The following is a 14,808-nucleotide window of genomic DNA, read 5'->3' as shown; positions in this document are numbered from 1 at the left end:
AAAAAGACTCCATAGCAAGGCTCTAATGTGCATGGTGCTGCGCAGCGGTGATTGACAATCTAACACATAGGTGCTCCTCCATATGGGATATATACAATACATATTGGAGACTTCGCAGTCGCCACTCAGGAACGCAACCAAGACAGTGCATCTTTGTTTATCATCATCTCTGACAGAGGATATAGTAAATATTCCTTGCCAAATCTTTCCATGATTAATTTAGTTGATCAAGTGATAAGGTTTCAAAGCGGTAGAGATGCAGTTTCGGCTCAAACCAGAAAAGAAGTTGAAAATAAATCCAGAAGAACAATGTGGACCGCGTGTGGGTATTGGTGAACATGAACATACTCATAATTCATAATACAATTTCAAACCCCACCAACCCCCCCAAAAAAAAAAAAAAAAAAAAAAAAAAAGGGGTAAACAAAACAACTGACAAAGAAATCCCAACATGGCACGCGGGTCAACCATAAAGGCATCATTCCAGCTCACTGAAAACTGCATGGATATATCTCTGACAAAGATGCGGAGCCCGAAGACAGAAAGCGGCCCAGCCTCTCGAAACGCTAAAGTACCCAGAACCACAGTTCAAAAGAAGTGTTGATCCTCAAGCCAATGAGCCCTCGCAACCCCACACCCAATGTAGTAATTTTTCATTTCAAACGCGCCGTATTGGTGCTCAATGGGTTGGGTTTCTTGTCGATCCTCCCTTTTATAGACAGGGTCTGTAGAAGGGTTATAAGTGGCGCTGGATGGAATTTCAGCGGGACAGTTTCCCCGGGGAAAGGGGAGTGAAGGCTGCGTGGGCAGATTATATTCTCTCTGTGCCAGCATTTCATAACCTGAAACCACGTATGGTTCAGCAGCATGGGTATCGCAGGAATTGGTACTATCTTCATCCATCATAACATCGTTATGCGGATCAAGCGCCTTACCAAAAGAGTCGAGTTGGGAGCATTCCGCAGCAGGAAGACTATTGGCGAAAGGCTGGAGAGACGATGGATTTCCAAAAGTGGGGGGCGATATTTGCCACAATTCAACAAGCCGGGCCTTTTGTTCCCGGTCCGCTTGTTCGAATAACGCAAGCTGAGAAGGAAAGAGGGTATCAGGGTTGATGTTATGTCGCAAGAGCATTTCCCTGGAAGACATGTATCGTCCAGCGGGAGGCTTCTGCTGTTCTAAAGGTCCTGCGATGTCTGAATCCGATTTTTGGAGTCCCATACGTGCCTGGTGAGAGGAGTGATGATAATGCTGAGTTATGCTATACGCGATCGGAGGGCCATCTGGGACTGTAGACGGTTTGGAAAAGCGAGGGGTTGGGGGCGTTGCTGGGCATATAGGTGTGAGGCCTTGAGGCCTATGGTTCATCGTCATTTGACGAGCGAAAAGAGAAGAAAGGTCATTGTCTACCTTGCTATCGCCTTCAGTGACAGATAGCCCACACTAAGCAAATGTTGTCAGAAAAGTCACTTAGCATAGTTGGCATAGAATTTTCGAGGCCATACCCGTTGGCAGTGCGGATTCTCTGAAAACGCAGGCAGCACATTCACGATTTCAGTCTCATACCCACAGTATGGACAAGCATGCAGCATGGAAGCCATAGCGAGCTTATGCACTCCTCCTAGCACAGAATTTATGGGATTGGTAAAAAAAAAAGGAAAAGAAAAGTTGGACCAGGCACGCGTGAGACAGATTAATCAGGGGCCTGTAGTGGATGTATTCTTCGATCTGCAAACAATTATAAATTCACGTAATTCTCTATTAACATATCTAGCCGTTGAGAGATCAAGATAGAGGGCGCAAAGCTATTGGATGACAAGAATAGGGTATAAAATCGCCTATGTTCTGCAAAGGGGAAAAGCAAAGAACACACAGGTGCCAGAGAGATTGTAGATGTTTTTAGGTAGCCAGAATGATTAGGCACCCCAGGCCAGCAAGTTAGGCACTGCTATGAGTGTGTCAAAGGCCAAGCTGGGCGAATGTGGACGACAGCACTATGGCGCGGGCGGCGGGGGGGAATGTGTGGAGATACTCTTATATGCAAACACTGGAGAACCTTTCAAGAACTCTGTGAAAATTTAATGATGAGAAATGAAGATTGGGTATCAAGGGGAGTGAGGGCAGGTCAACTGATGATAATGGTTGGACACCTGGTGTCTGCCCAACCAAGACCTCTTCCTGTGTCGTCCATTCATTTCTTGGGAGTTCCAGTTAATTACTCTGTACGGAGTAGTTAGTTTGCTAAAACCCAACCAATTGGGCACATGTGCCTCCTCAACTGCCCAAATCTTGCAAGCCCAGGAGGGGGTAAGTTTTGGAAGTTAGGTAGTTACTTCGTACCTAACAGTACATGGATAGACACATCGCGCAGTATTAGTGAGGGGAACACAGAGGACTTTGTCGTTAATGGATATCCACAGATGAGATTGCACAAACAGAGCTCTGCTCCAATAGTTAAATTATTAAATAATTCCCAAGATAAACGCTGTACACCCACTCCGTACAGAGTAAGCTCACGGAGGAGTTCCATCGGGTAGTGTACTGTACGGGCAACTCCGTACAAAGTTCGGATACCGCGTACTGAGGCTGTACAATGAATGGGTAAGATGTAAGTACTCGATAAGTACTCGGCATGTACAGTGTAATCTTAGAGGCGTAACTTACAGGTACAGAGTACTTCAGGACTTACTATGTACGGCATATAGAGCGTATCAAAGATTAGTTCGCTTTTAGCTGATTAATTATATAAGCATAAGGCGTGTCATGTGACTGGAGCTTGAAGGCTGCCATCCCGTGACGTGTGTGTGTGCATCGCGCCCAGAGAAGCTCAACGCCAAAGCGAGCGAGCTCTTCGATATCGTCGACTGCGCCAACCTCCCACTTCCTCCTCCTCCTTCCTAATCCTCAATTCCTAATTGCTTTTCAAATACCTATCACCATTATCAGGGCCACTACCATTCATTTTCCTATAACCCATATTTGTCCGATTTCGACACAATGGTCTGTAATCCGACCCCTGGGCTAGCTCTATTTCGGAGTTGAGACTGACCTTTGATTTGAACCCAGACGTCCATAGGCACGGGTTACGATCTTTCCAACTCTGTATTTTCACCGGACGGACGAAATTTTCAAGTGAGCATTCATCCCCGTCGTTCAGCCGCTTACTATGGAATCCTTCTAACTGACTCCATCCAGGTCGAGTATGCGGTAAAGGCTGTTGAGAATGGAGGCACTGCGATTGGAATAAGGTGTAAAGATGGCGTGATCCTTGCCGTAGAGAAGATCGTTTCGAGTAGGCTGCTTAAGCCAGGCGCGAATAAGAGGATAGCGACGGTGGATCGGAATATCGGCATAGTCAGTGCCCTTTGAACCCCAACCCCCCCCTTCTCTCTCTCTCACACACACACACACACACACACACACACACAAAAACAACCGAAGTCACCCCTTGCCGGGGCATGGCAATGAAGGCTGTGTCGAAGTTTGCTGCTGACTGCATTGGCTTTTCTTGGCTACGAGCGTTACAGGTATCAGCAGGTCTTGTTCCTGATGGGCGACATTTCGTGGCGAGAGCTAGAGACGAAGCTGCCTCTTGGAGAAACACTTACAAGGCACCCATCCCTACAGGAGTACTCGCAAACAGACTTGGAGGTTACGTCCAGGCATATACCCTATACTCCAGCGTTCGACCATTCGGTGTCACCGCCATAGTAGGGGGCTGGGACTCCGAAGCAGAGCTTCCTGTGGATGGACAAGTCGGATCAGGACCAAAGTCGGGTTCTGGCGGGAAGGTAGACGGCACAAAGGTTGGAGGGCCGGGCCTATTCATGATAGAGCCCAGCGGACTTTACTGGGTAAGCTTATGGTATTCACTAGCAGAACCCCCTACCAGCTAACCTTCGCGCCATAGGGTTACTATGGTGCTGCCACCGGAAAAGGTCGACAAGCTGCCAAGGCTGAGCTTGAGAAGTTAGATTTGCCGTCGGAGAATCTTAGCCTACTGGATGGGATTAAGGAAGCCGCACGCATCATTTATATCGCCCATGAGGACAGCAAGGACAAGGATTTTGAGCTAGAAATGACGTGGATCAGCGCTTTGGACGGCCCCACCAAGGGCAGACATATGGAAGTACCAAAAGAGCTGCTCGAAGAAGCAGAAAATGCAGCGAAAAAGGCTATATCTGAGGAAGAAGAGGAAGAGGACGAGTCAAAGCCTGCGGAAGGTGACCAAATGGAAGAATAATCGGACAAGCCTTTGCGATAGATCGCTTCGATTTTCTTTTGAGCGGTTTCTTTCAATGGTTCTTGGGGTTGTTAGAAATTTCAGACTTTAGATCCGAAATTTTACGGTTTCAGATGCTTATGTATCGTTTACCCGTGCATGTTGTTTATTCAATGTGTAATCTACATTTGATGGACCTCATCGTCTCCACCGAACGATTCGATATCACCCCTAAGAGAGCCGTTCATTCCATCCAGCCACCCAGTGCGAAAATCCCCCATGTATTTATCTACCCTATCTTGCCTTCCTCCCATGCTCTCCTCTTGATTCCCAACTCCACCGCGGCACTACCCCAATCCTCCCCGTGGTTGTGCCGTTTCCCATTTTTATCTTCCACCATTCCAGCCCTCACGAGTCCTTGCTCCTCCGTCAAAACGGTCAACAGGCCAAACACAACCGGGACCCCGGCGTCAAGCTGGACACGCATAATCCCATGCGAAACCGCATCGGCAATATATTCAAAATGCATCGTTTCCCCCTTGATAAGGGCGCCAATGGCGATTATCGCGTCAAATGGGCCCGTTGCGGTAGCGTCGGGGGCGCTAGCACACGTGGGCTTGGGGGTGGTCGTATCCGACGCTGTGCCCGTTGTGGTGGAAAGTTTTGCAAAATCTGTCGACGAGGACAGAAGATCGGTCGTTACACTTCCAGAAGCTCCTGAGGAAACGGAAGCTGCTTGGACGTGCGATGCTGTGTAGACCCTACATATTCAATGAGTAAAATGTCACATGCATGATCCAACCATCGGTTAACTCCCCAAACTTCGCCCGAGGGGGGCATCAAACAGGGGAGTAGAAGAGGGGGTTTAGGGAGGAGTAGTTCACCTTCGGACCGCAAAGGGTAACTCAAAGCTTCCCGGTACGCTTTCAATAACGATATTTCTTTCCTTGACCCCCAGCTCGAGCATCTTTTTCTTTGCACCTCCGACCAAAGCCTCGATTATCGGGGTATTCCATCGTGCGTGAACGATGGCGATGCGGAGATTTGCTCCTATTGTGAACCGTTACTATCTGGTCGATGGAGTGCCCCGCTCCCGCCAACATCGCGGGCATGGCGTTTCCACTTCGATTTCTTGAAAAAGAAACATAAGACTAACCGTTATAGATTTCAGTCTGACCAGGACCTTTGAATGCAGCCATTTTGGATGTAATTGTGGTTGGTGGAGCTGTAACTCCTCAAAGAGCAGACTCGTTGTAGACCTCCAAAACCCTATTCTGTCTAGAACCTTGCTAAGCCATGGCCGCGATCCAGCTGCCGATATTATACTTAACCTAGGTATGGAGTAGCGCAGTGATGGACGCTTTGTACTCCGTACACCAAAACAAACGACTAATGTGCCTATGTGCTTATCATCCACATAGGTTATCCCCATCGAGAACATACAAAAGAATACTCTGTACGTAGTAGTACTCTGTATAAACTTAAGAATATGAACAAAGTATAATATCTATGTTTGATCAATCCCTACGCGGCAATAAAGACATAACCCGGGGACGTAGCAGCAACTAACAAGCTAACACCTGGCCTTGCTCCATGAGTACCATCAGATAACATGACCTTTGCTTCCATGAAAATACCAACATTTGGAGTCATTTTAAGGCGCCTGAAGATAATACGGAGCATCTACTCAACCGTCACCGACTTTGCAAGATTACGAGGGAAGTCAACATTCAACCCCTCAGCAACGGCAAGCCAGTATGCAATAAGTTGGAGAGGGATGACGTTGAGAAGGCCTTGGAGGCAATCGACCGTTTGAGGAATCTCGATCCTCTCCACTCTCGATGCTGGGAACTCCTCTTCGTTCGTGTTGCAAATGACGATCGGGCGACCACCGCGAGCGATCACTGTAAAGAATATGTTAGTGATGTATCACGTTAGTCACGGGGAAACAATCATACCCTGTTGGTAGGCATTCAAAGATTTGGCAAAGATTTTATCCCGGGTCAAAATCATAATTATTGGGAGATTTTCGTCAACCAATGCCAACACACCGTGTTTAAGTTCTCCAGACATTACCGCCTCGCAGTGGAGGTACGATATTTCCTTGATCTTGAGGGCTCCTATAGCGAGGGTTAATATGGTATTGCACCTTTTTTTTTTTTTTTTTTGGGCGGGGAGGGGAGGAATGTGTACCTTCCAATGCGGTAGAAAATTGGCTTCCTCTGCCCAAAAGCAACAAGCTCTTCTGGTCTTTGAAGAATTTCGCGCACATCTCCTTGATTGGTTCGTTAAGTTTAAGGATTTCCCGGAATTGATCAGAAACCTTTGAAAGGCCCTCCATAATTTCCTCGCGCCGCTTTTGCTTGGAAATACGGTCCTCACTAAGTGACAAAGCAAACATGACCATGGCCACAAATTGAGAAGTATAGGCCTTGGTTGAAGCAACACCGATTTCAGGGCCGGCATTGATATGCACACCACAATGAGTGAGTAAAGAAATAGATGAACCAACAACGTTCACAATGCCAACCGTCAAAGCGCCTCGCTCAAGGCAGTATCTCAGTGCCATGAGGGAATCAGCAGTTTCACCTGATTGTGACACGAAAACACAAGTGTCGTCGCGGAAAACGGGGGCCTCTCTATCCAAGAAATCCGATGCTAGTTCGACAGCAATGGGGATTTCTGTTAGCTCCTCGAACACTCCACGAACCGCCATACACGAATGATAACTGGTACCACAGGCGATGAAAATAATTCGTCTGCAGCGTCGAATAGTTGAGATATACTGGCGAAGGCCGCCCAATGTGACTTTCTTATTTGCGACGTCTAGACGACCGCGCATCGTGTTGACAACAGATTCGGGCTGTTCGAAAATTTCTTTCTGCATAAAATGATCAAACTTTCCTTTCATGATTTCCTGCAGCTCCAACTCGATGGTTTGGATAGCACGGACGTTTGAAGTACCATCGTTCTTGGTCAGACGATGAATGTTGAGCTGGCCATCGTGGATATGAGCAATGTCATCGTCTTCGAGATACAAGACCTTTTTTGTGTGCTCGACGATGGCAGAAGGGTCCGAAGAGAGGAAGAATTCGGAGGGCTGGGGAACGCCGTCGTCGGATAAGAACGCGCGAGATTGCGATCGATGCAAGAGCGACTTGTCCGGCGGGGCTAACAAGCTTGCGGCCGATTTCTTGATGGCGAGGTTCTGAGACGCCTCTTCCGCCGGAAGCGGACCATCCTCGGAGAACTCAACATCTACAAAATCGACCCTCATCTTCTTCGACGTGCGAACACCGATGACCAAAGGAGATCCCTTTCGTGCAGCGATGACTTCGTGCGGGTAATGCACAGACTTCAGCAACAAACCAAAGGCACCCTGAAGCTCCTTGATTACAGCCTTTGCTAAAACGGTGAAGTCGATATCTGGATGAAGATCGTAGAGGTATTTGGCAAGCTTTGCGATACACTCGGTGTCTGTATCTGTTTCGAAACGGAAGCCTTTACTTTCAAGAAGCGCTTTGAGCTCCTTGTAGTTTGTGATGATCCCATTGTGGACAACAGAGAATTCCCAGTTTGGATCGGACCTGTGGGCGTGTGAGCGAGCCATCGTCAATCCGTTGTAACCATGATCAAGTAGAGCATGGAGCAAACAGGGAAGCAAGCGTACCTGTGTGGGTGACAGTTGAGTCGGGATGGCGACCCATGTGTGGCCCATCTGGTGTGGGCAATACCGGCATGGGAGTCAAAGACCTGGGTTAGGTCTGGGTTGGCACTGGCAATCAGTTCTCGGAGCTTGGCGACCTTGCCAACCTCCTTGAAGGCCATGACTTCGTTCTTCTTATTTCCATCGATGGCAAGCCCAGCAGAATCGTAGCCACGATATTCGAGTCTTGATAGGCCTGGCAAACAGAGCAGTAAAGAGAGAGATTAGCGAAAACGCCCGATATGCATCTAAAGCGAATGCAAACGATGCGGGAAACATCTCACCATTGAGCAGGGTTTCGATGATGTAGGCACGATCCTTCTCAACGAGGTAGTTGATGTAACCGAAAATACCGCTGGATTCGCAATGGTCAGCGAGCATGATCGAATGCTTTGGTTGGGGAGGGGGGAAGGTTTCATACCACATGGTTGCAGATGTACTGGTGGAATAGGGTCAACTGCTGTCAGACACGGGGTGGTTTTTTGGTTCAAAGAGCGATAAAGACGAATGGCAAGGTTTGGGGAACGAGGATATAGCTGCAGCGAACGTGGAACTGTTGTGTTGAGCGAGGGAATATGGGTGGGAAAGTCGGGAGTTCGTTAGGGGGAACGACGAAAGTGAAGCAAGGTGAGAGGCGGGGAAAGAGGGAGGAGCAGGCAGCTAAATATACTCCGTACCAGGGAAAGGAAGGAGAGGACGATCCGGAGCGGCTGAACCCCTGGATGACGACGGAGTGGGCAAGAGGGAGGAAGCACAGGAGAAGAGAGAGGGAGATAGAGCGACAGAAGAGGGAGAAGAGATAGAGATACCAACCAAAGCTGACGGTGTTTGACGGGGAGCTGGCGACTCGGGGAGGGGGGGGGGGGTAAGAGAAAGGAGCCGGAATGCGGTGTGGTCAATTTTCAAAGGGCTGTGCCCGACGGCGGCCAGTTAAATTCCGCCTCGGGTCTCATATCTTGTGGTTAAATATAGGCATTCTTCCCACTTTTACGGGCCTGTAGGGGAAACTAGTACAGCACACAGTCCTTGAGAGTGGTCCCCCCGTCGCTAGAACTAACTAATCACCGTGCATAACAGGGAGTTTTTCTCCACTTTGCCATCGAAGTGGCATTTCCGATAATTATACGCCCAGCTGCACGGAGCAGTTCGTCGAATGTCGGAACCTGCTGCCATTCGAGACTGCCTGCCAGCTGAAGTATTTGCGAGCCTGTATGTAACCTATTTAACGTATTGTTTGATCGCATAGATCCTGTTTGCTCGATGCCGGAAGGGCATATGGTAACTTGCGGAATTTTGACCGCCCCGGGGGGCTTCTTCCGAGGACCAGGAACAGCGCCGAAAAAGGACGTGAGACAGCACCTTGCCATGGTTCCCAACTCGCCAGCAATTTGGCCAATCAGGGTTCCGTCCGGCCTTCCAGCAGACCCGGCCCGGTCCCCTTGCGCCCAGACAACTAAAGGCTATGATCTTCGCCTCTGGGTGTCTGCACTATGGAGAACTAGTTTTAGTGGATTGCGCAGAGCAAGATGGCATCTTATGTATGGAGCACTTGACCCAGACTCGGTCCTGAAATAAAGCTGACTATGTACGGAGTACTCTGTACTGTGGTTACAGAGTAGTTAACTACACAGCTAGTTTTGTTGTAGCCGCCAGATCACAGCCGCACCAGGGGGGGGTAGTGAGTTCACAATTCGAATACTTTTCCAAGTGACTGTTTGTCCTCGGTCACACAGTTCAGCGCACAAAGGGTACTCTGTAAGGGTTCCTTCAAAGGTACGGAGCACAGTAAAGCAGTTACTCTGTATCCTCCGCAGAGGAGTTGCTTATCCTGGCTTCCTTTCCTGAGCTCGAGAGTACTCCGTACATCATCATCCCTCCCCTAGAATCCGCTAGTGAGCTCGCCCACAAGTCCTCCATCCACACATCTTTTTCAGCCCTGTGGTCTGTCCAGAGTGCTCCGTTCTTTGGGCCGAAACCGAGCCCCTGCTGGGCTTACATAAACTAACTACCACCCAACTATTAACTAGGGTGAGCAAACCACGCAGACATGCCAGCGGTGTGATTATATAATATGAGTGCGTAAAGCGGCGTGATTCCAGCGCTCCTCCGGGTCTAGTGCCAAGGCAGTATTTGGCTTGTCACAGGTCGATTCTCACATATTACAGTATTATACTCTTTGCACTCCGTAATGTCGGTCCATGACCTCTTACCAGTGATCTCACTATTCCTATTTGGGACCCTCGACATCCAGCCCTGGAGCAATATCCAAACCTCCGCAAAATTGTTTTTTCCCATCTTGCACTATTCTTCTGTGGATTGCGAAGCTTTGTCAAGGTGAATGCCCATGTGGGAAACGCCCTTTTGCTCCCAAACCAAGCCGGCCTCTTGACCAACTCAAGTACCCGCAACCCCTTCGATTGGTGTTCCTTCTTGATTTTCACTCGCCGCATCTGCTCTCTTGCCGGCCACAATCGCGTTTTTAGAACCTTTTAATCCCCAGCCCCCTAACAGCTGGTCGCATCTCGTGGTTGTAGCCCGTTTCGTGGCACTGCATAGGAACTGCTCAGCTTGTGAATAAGATTCAAGGATGGTGTTTGCACGCTATACGTGGTCGGCATCAGGCTCATAGCCATCTCTGTGACCATGTCGCGTGCCCCCGCTGGCTTCGCAGATTTTTTTCCGACCGCTCCATCTGTTCTCCAAAAGAAACGTAGCAAAGCTGCCCAGGACCGACACGCGGCCAACACGCCAAAGGCGGCCGATCCGCTACCGAACCTGGGGCTATCGTCGACTCCCGACATCAAAGGTGGGGTGGGCACGTCAGCGGATAATCCTGTCAGGGCCGTGGGTGAGCGAAGCGCGGAGACGACTCTTGCGCTCGGTGATACCAATGGAGCAACATCTTCGAGTTCCCTTAGCACCGGCTCCTCGGGCTTCTTCTCTGCCTCTGCGCCACCCGGGGTAGCGAAACCGAATGGGATAAGCTCCTGTGCCCTCACCCCCTTGACAAATACCGATTCTTCCCCCCCGTGTAAGATCGAAAGCCCGCTGGGTTCCAAATCTGGCTCCACGGATGCTGCACCTCAGCTCGCACCGACATGCGAAGCTCATGGCGGACCTGAGCCTGTCACAATTACGCCCTTGCACACCCCTCCGACTCCTCGCGTACAAGCACGTCCGGCAAACAGCGAGGTTAAAGGCCACAAAATAACATATGATCCGGATCTTGATAGGAAATTTCCGTCCAAAGCCAGGCGAAGGAAGCCCCAGTACGAGACATTCGGCGTCGACGATGAAAAGGACCCTCCCCCTTGCGACCCTCGCATGGCAATTGCAAACTATACCCGCGGTGCTGCTTGCAAACAAAAGACCAAGTATCGACCAACACCTTATATTCTTCGACCGTGGGCGTACGATCCTACTACCTCTGTCGGTCCCGGACCTCCGACTCAGATAGTGGTGACTGGTTTTGATCCCTTAACACCGATCGCTGCTATAAGTGCCTTATTTTCCAGCTTTGGGGACATTGGAGAGATCAATAACCGAACCGATCCTATGACTGGTAGATTCCTTGGAGTTTGTTCCATTAAATATAAGGATAGTCGAGCGTTCCGCGGTGGTATATCTTTATCCGCTTCCCAGGCCGTCAGAAGGGCGTACCTTGAATGTAAAAAAGAACAGAGGATTGGAACTCGGCGAATCCGGGTCGAGTTGGATCGAAATGGCGTCGTCAGCGGCCGAATGGTTGCGAAACTTATTACAGCCCAGAAAGCAGAATTTCCTTCGCTAGAGGAAAGTAGGAAGGAGTCTGTCGGAGATAATGATAACCGGCTACCCATAGGTGATGGTGCGAAAAAGGACAACGAACAGTCAAAAGACAATCTTCCACCCTCTACAGCTCCGAAGGGGCCATCAGGACGATCTTCTCTTCACCCTTCTCTTCTGGCTCCCGATGGCCCACGGGCGGTCTTGAAGTCGCCGGTGCCTTCGAGAATTGAAGAAACGCCCATTTTGCAGCAAATCAAACGGGATCCGTACATATTCATTGCCCATTGTTACGTTCCGGTTTTGAGCACCACAGTTCCGCACCTAGAGCGCCGCTTAAAGCTTTACGATTGGAAGGCGGTCAGATGCGATAAGACCGGATACTATATTATCTTCGAAAATTCGCGCCGTGGTGAATTAGAAGCAGAACGATGCTACAGAATGTGTCATATGACTGCACTTTTTACCTATGTTATGAACATGGAATGCCAACCATATGGTAACCCGAACTACGAAAGAAGCCCGAGTCCTGAGCGCATTAAAGCAGAGAAGCGGGAGAAGGCGAAAAGGGAGAGGTTGCACCGGGAAATGGAGCTAGATATCGAGGAAGAAAAACGACTCCGAGTAGAAAACCTCGATCCCGCGCGGGAAGCCCTCAGCGTTCTTATCATTGAATTGAGAGACAAGCTACTAGATGATGTTAAATCCCGAGTGGCGGCTCCAGCTTTGTATGATTTCCTTGAGCCTGACCGTCACAACGCTAAACGGCAACAACTTGGAATTCCGGCGCCTGAGGGTACGGGGCGACCCAGCTTTAGGATCGATGCATCGACTGATGGCACCGTGGTCCATTCCCAACCAGACGCTTATTCTCGTCACCATCGACCCGGTGGTGTTTCCAGTTTGAATGTCTTGGCGCTTCCGCGTATAAGGAAGGTCAAAGGATTTGAGCAAGGTAACGCGGTATATATCGATGAAAGGCGAAGAGCCAAACCGAGGAAAAGAGAGTTTAGGCCCCTATATCACCGCCTTCAGCAACTTCATGAGATTGAAGATTCAGATGATGACCAGCAGGTTTCCTTCGCTCGAGACACGGAAGAGGTGGAAAGCCGCCCTCTCAGCCGTCTAAGTTCGGAGTCTGCGGAATCCGACAATGAGGATGACTTAATGCGGAAAAGCCCAAGCTTGTTGGATGCCAAACCGCTAGACGTACCCCTGCCGGAGTCTGAAAGCCTGGCGGGCGGTATTGAGCAGAGCGGTCTGCCGGACAGGGAGAAGAGTATCATTGAAGAATTAGAACGGGGAATCAACACACTTCCAACTTCGTCTAAAAAGAGGAAACGATTAATTGAAGAGCTTGCAACACGCAAAAAGCGAAAAGAAGTCGATAATTTATTCGAACTTGACGCCAAACCTTTGGAATCACTGGTTGAGGAAACGGCACAAGAGGCTCTGCCTGCAGATTCAACCGATGCTTTGCGGACGGTAACACCGGTACTGAAAGACAAGAAACGTAAAGTGAAGGGTCAATCCGGGAAGCAGATCTTTGAGGAAAGGCAAGCCCCGAAACGGAAAGAAATTGATTCTACGCAGCCTCTATTGTTCGAAGAATCAGTCGAGTTGCTACCCGAAGGGGAAATAGAAATTTCTGAACCGGCCATTGAAGAGCTGAAACCAGAAGTGGAATGGGGAGTGTCAACAGACGAACCGCGACCAACAGCAGAAGACGATGATACAATTGTCCTCGACTTGGACGGCTGGCAGAGTCTCATTAAGGATGACGAGGATATTAATTTCCTTAAAAAGGCTCTGTCAGAGCATCTCGCGGCGGATATTGGGAATCTGGCCGCTTGGACTTGGAAGCATAAAGAAATAAAGGCAATTAATCGCGGCGGCGACAGAGGCCCAGTGCACTCTGAGACAAGGATTGACGGATATTATGTTCCAAATCCTTCTGGTTCGGCAAGGACAGAGGGAAGAAAAAGGATTCGGGAATCAGAAAAATCGAAGTACCTGCCTCATCGGATCAAAGTCCAGAAAGCTCGCGAAGAACGGTTGGCTAAAGCGAAGAATGACCCTCATGCAGCAGCCGCCGAAGCGGCGAGACTTCTTGCGGCTAAATCACTTTCTAAATCTACGTCTCGGTCTACCCGTGTAAATAATCGGCGTCTGATCGCTGATATCAATGCACAGAAGCAAGCGCTCCCAATGCAAAATGGGGACAGCGACGTCCTGCGATTCAATCAACTGAAAAAGCGGAAAAAGCCAGTGCGATTTGCTCGATCGGCTATTCATAATTGGGGACTGTACGCCGAAGAAAATATCTCCGCCAACGATATGATTATTGAGTATGTTGGAGAGAAAGTTCGTCAACAAGTCGCAGACATGCGTGAAAGGAGATATTTGAAGAGCGGTATAGGGAGCAGCTACCTATTCCGAATTGACGAAAACACTGTTATTGATGCTACAAAAAGAGGTGGAATTGCAAGATTTATCAATCATAGTTGCACTCCAAATTGCACTGCAAAGATAATCAAAGTTGATGGTAGCAAACGGATCGTTATTTATGCATTGAGAGATATCGACCGAGGTACGTTGACTTGTCCACTGGATCTTTTGCTGTCCTCTCACGTCTAACGCTTATTACAGACGAGGAACTCACCTATGACTACAAGTTTGAGCGGGAATGGGATAGCGATGATAGAATACCATGCCTTTGCGGCTCGGCCGGCTGTAAGGGGTTCCTAAACTGATTTCACTTTTCGACATACTGAAGCCTTCCACCCTCGGTGTTCTGGTTTTTACTCCTTTTAAAACACAGTTAAATACACCTTGTAAAGATCTATTTTCGTAACCTTCATAGCGTTAACAAGCTTTGATTTTGGGGCTGTGGACAACCGTCGAGACTCGATATTGCCTTTTCCGCGATGTGTTAGGCGTCCTTCCTTTTTCTTTCTTTGTTTCTTAGGATCTTGCACGTCTGTTACAATGGTCATGTATCCTCCATATATTCTTGTACCGTCCCAAATAGGTCTAATTTCTACCTTCAATTGTTATCGGAGGCGAAAGTTCATGGCTAGGGCTAGGTTTAAATACTTGGAGTTTTACCTGGAAG

The 14,808-nt window shown here is 48.9% G+C and overlaps 5 protein-coding genes across 5 annotated transcripts; 2 read left to right on the top strand and 3 right to left on the bottom strand.

The window, feature by feature from the left end:
* Positions 1 to 588: 588 nt before the first annotated feature.
* Positions 589 to 1,601, bottom strand: CIMG_07261 (uncharacterized protein; the record flags this gene model as incomplete). Its single annotated transcript, XM_001243364.2, has 2 exons — positions 589 to 1,443; positions 1,506 to 1,601. 2 exons carry the CDS (start codon positions 1,599 to 1,601, stop codon positions 589 to 591), a joined length of 951 nt encoding a protein of 316 aa, XP_001243365.2.
* Positions 1,602 to 2,845: 1,244 nt separating this feature from the next.
* On the top strand, positions 2,846 to 4,361 carry CIMG_07260 (proteasome component C1). Its single transcript, XM_001243363.2, has 5 exons — positions 2,846 to 3,000; positions 3,067 to 3,132; positions 3,196 to 3,354; positions 3,528 to 3,854; positions 3,911 to 4,361. The coding sequence occupies exons 1-5, from the start codon at positions 2,998 to 3,000 to the stop codon at positions 4,241 to 4,243; spliced, it is 888 nt and encodes a 295-aa protein (XP_001243364.1). The 5' UTR covers positions 2,846 to 2,997; the 3' UTR covers positions 4,244 to 4,361.
* Positions 4,361 to 5,479, bottom strand: CIMG_07259 (6,7-dimethyl-8-ribityllumazine synthase). The gene is made up of 3 exons (XM_001243362.2): positions 5,379 to 5,479; positions 5,107 to 5,272; positions 4,361 to 4,983 (listed from the first exon to the last, which is right to left on the bottom strand). Exons 1-3 carry the CDS (start codon positions 5,419 to 5,421, stop codon positions 4,512 to 4,514), a joined length of 681 nt encoding a protein of 226 aa, XP_001243363.1. The 5' UTR covers positions 5,422 to 5,479; the 3' UTR covers positions 4,361 to 4,511.
* Positions 5,480 to 5,674: 195 nt separating this feature from the next.
* Positions 5,675 to 8,778, bottom strand: CIMG_07258 (glutamine-fructose-6-phosphate transaminase (isomerizing)). The gene is made up of 6 exons (XM_001243361.2): positions 8,350 to 8,778; positions 8,213 to 8,283; positions 7,893 to 8,124; positions 6,416 to 7,809; positions 6,181 to 6,342; positions 5,675 to 6,126 (listed from the first exon to the last, which is right to left on the bottom strand). Exons 1-6 carry the CDS (start codon positions 8,352 to 8,354, stop codon positions 5,906 to 5,908), a joined length of 2,085 nt encoding a protein of 694 aa, XP_001243362.2. The 5' UTR covers positions 8,355 to 8,778; the 3' UTR covers positions 5,675 to 5,905.
* Positions 8,779 to 10,167: 1,389 nt separating this feature from the next.
* Positions 10,168 to 14,797, top strand: CIMG_07257 (histone-lysine N-methyltransferase, H3 lysine-4 specific). Its single transcript, XM_001243360.2, has 2 exons — positions 10,168 to 14,283; positions 14,343 to 14,797. Exons 1-2 carry the CDS (start codon positions 10,572 to 10,574, stop codon positions 14,444 to 14,446), a joined length of 3,816 nt encoding a protein of 1,271 aa, XP_001243361.1. The 5' UTR covers positions 10,168 to 10,571; the 3' UTR covers positions 14,447 to 14,797.
* The last annotated feature ends 11 nt before the right edge of the window (positions 14,798 to 14,808 follow it).

This window comes from Coccidioides immitis (genome assembly GCF_000149335.2).
Source record: "Coccidioides immitis RS genomic scaffold supercont3.2, whole genome shotgun sequence".
Classification (NCBI taxonomy): domain Eukaryota; kingdom Fungi; phylum Ascomycota; class Eurotiomycetes; order Onygenales; family Onygenaceae; genus Coccidioides; species Coccidioides immitis.
This window is presented reverse-complemented; position numbering and strand designations above follow the sequence as displayed.

Excerpts from the sequence above, each read along its gene's own strand:
- CIMG_07258 (XM_001243361.2), bottom strand. Across the intron at positions 8,125-8,212 it reads CATCGAAACCCTGCTCAATG|GCCTATCAAGACTCGAATAT; the intron begins GTGAGATGTTTC and ends TCTGTTTGCCAG. Across the intron at positions 6,127-6,180 it reads TTTGAATGCCTACCAACAGG|TGATCGCTCGCGGTGGTCGC; the intron begins GTATGATTGTTT and ends TATTCTTTACAG.
- CIMG_07257 (XM_001243360.2), top strand. The coding sequence starts at position 10,572 with ATGTCGCGTGCCCCCGCTGGCTTCGCAGATTTTTTTCCGACCGCTCCA. Across the intron at positions 14,284-14,342 it reads ATTGAGAGATATCGACCGAG|ACGAGGAACTCACCTATGAC; the intron begins GTACGTTGACTT and ends CGCTTATTACAG.
- CIMG_07260 (XM_001243363.2), top strand. Across the intron at positions 3,133-3,195 it reads CGGACGGACGAAATTTTCAA|GTCGAGTATGCGGTAAAGGC; the intron begins GTGAGCATTCAT and ends GACTCCATCCAG. Across the intron at positions 3,855-3,910 it reads AGCCCAGCGGACTTTACTGG|GGTTACTATGGTGCTGCCAC; the intron begins GTAAGCTTATGG and ends TTCGCGCCATAG.
- CIMG_07259 (XM_001243362.2), bottom strand. The coding sequence starts at position 5,421 with ATGGCTGCATTCAAAGGTCCTGGTCAGACTGAAATCTATAACG. Across the intron at positions 5,273-5,378 it reads TCAGACTGAAATCTATAACG|GAGCAAATCTCCGCATCGCC; the intron begins GTTAGTCTTATG and ends GGTTCACAATAG. Across the intron at positions 4,984-5,106 it reads TTACCCTTTGCGGTCCGAAG|GGTCTACACAGCATCGCACG; the intron begins GTGAACTACTCC and ends TTGAATATGTAG.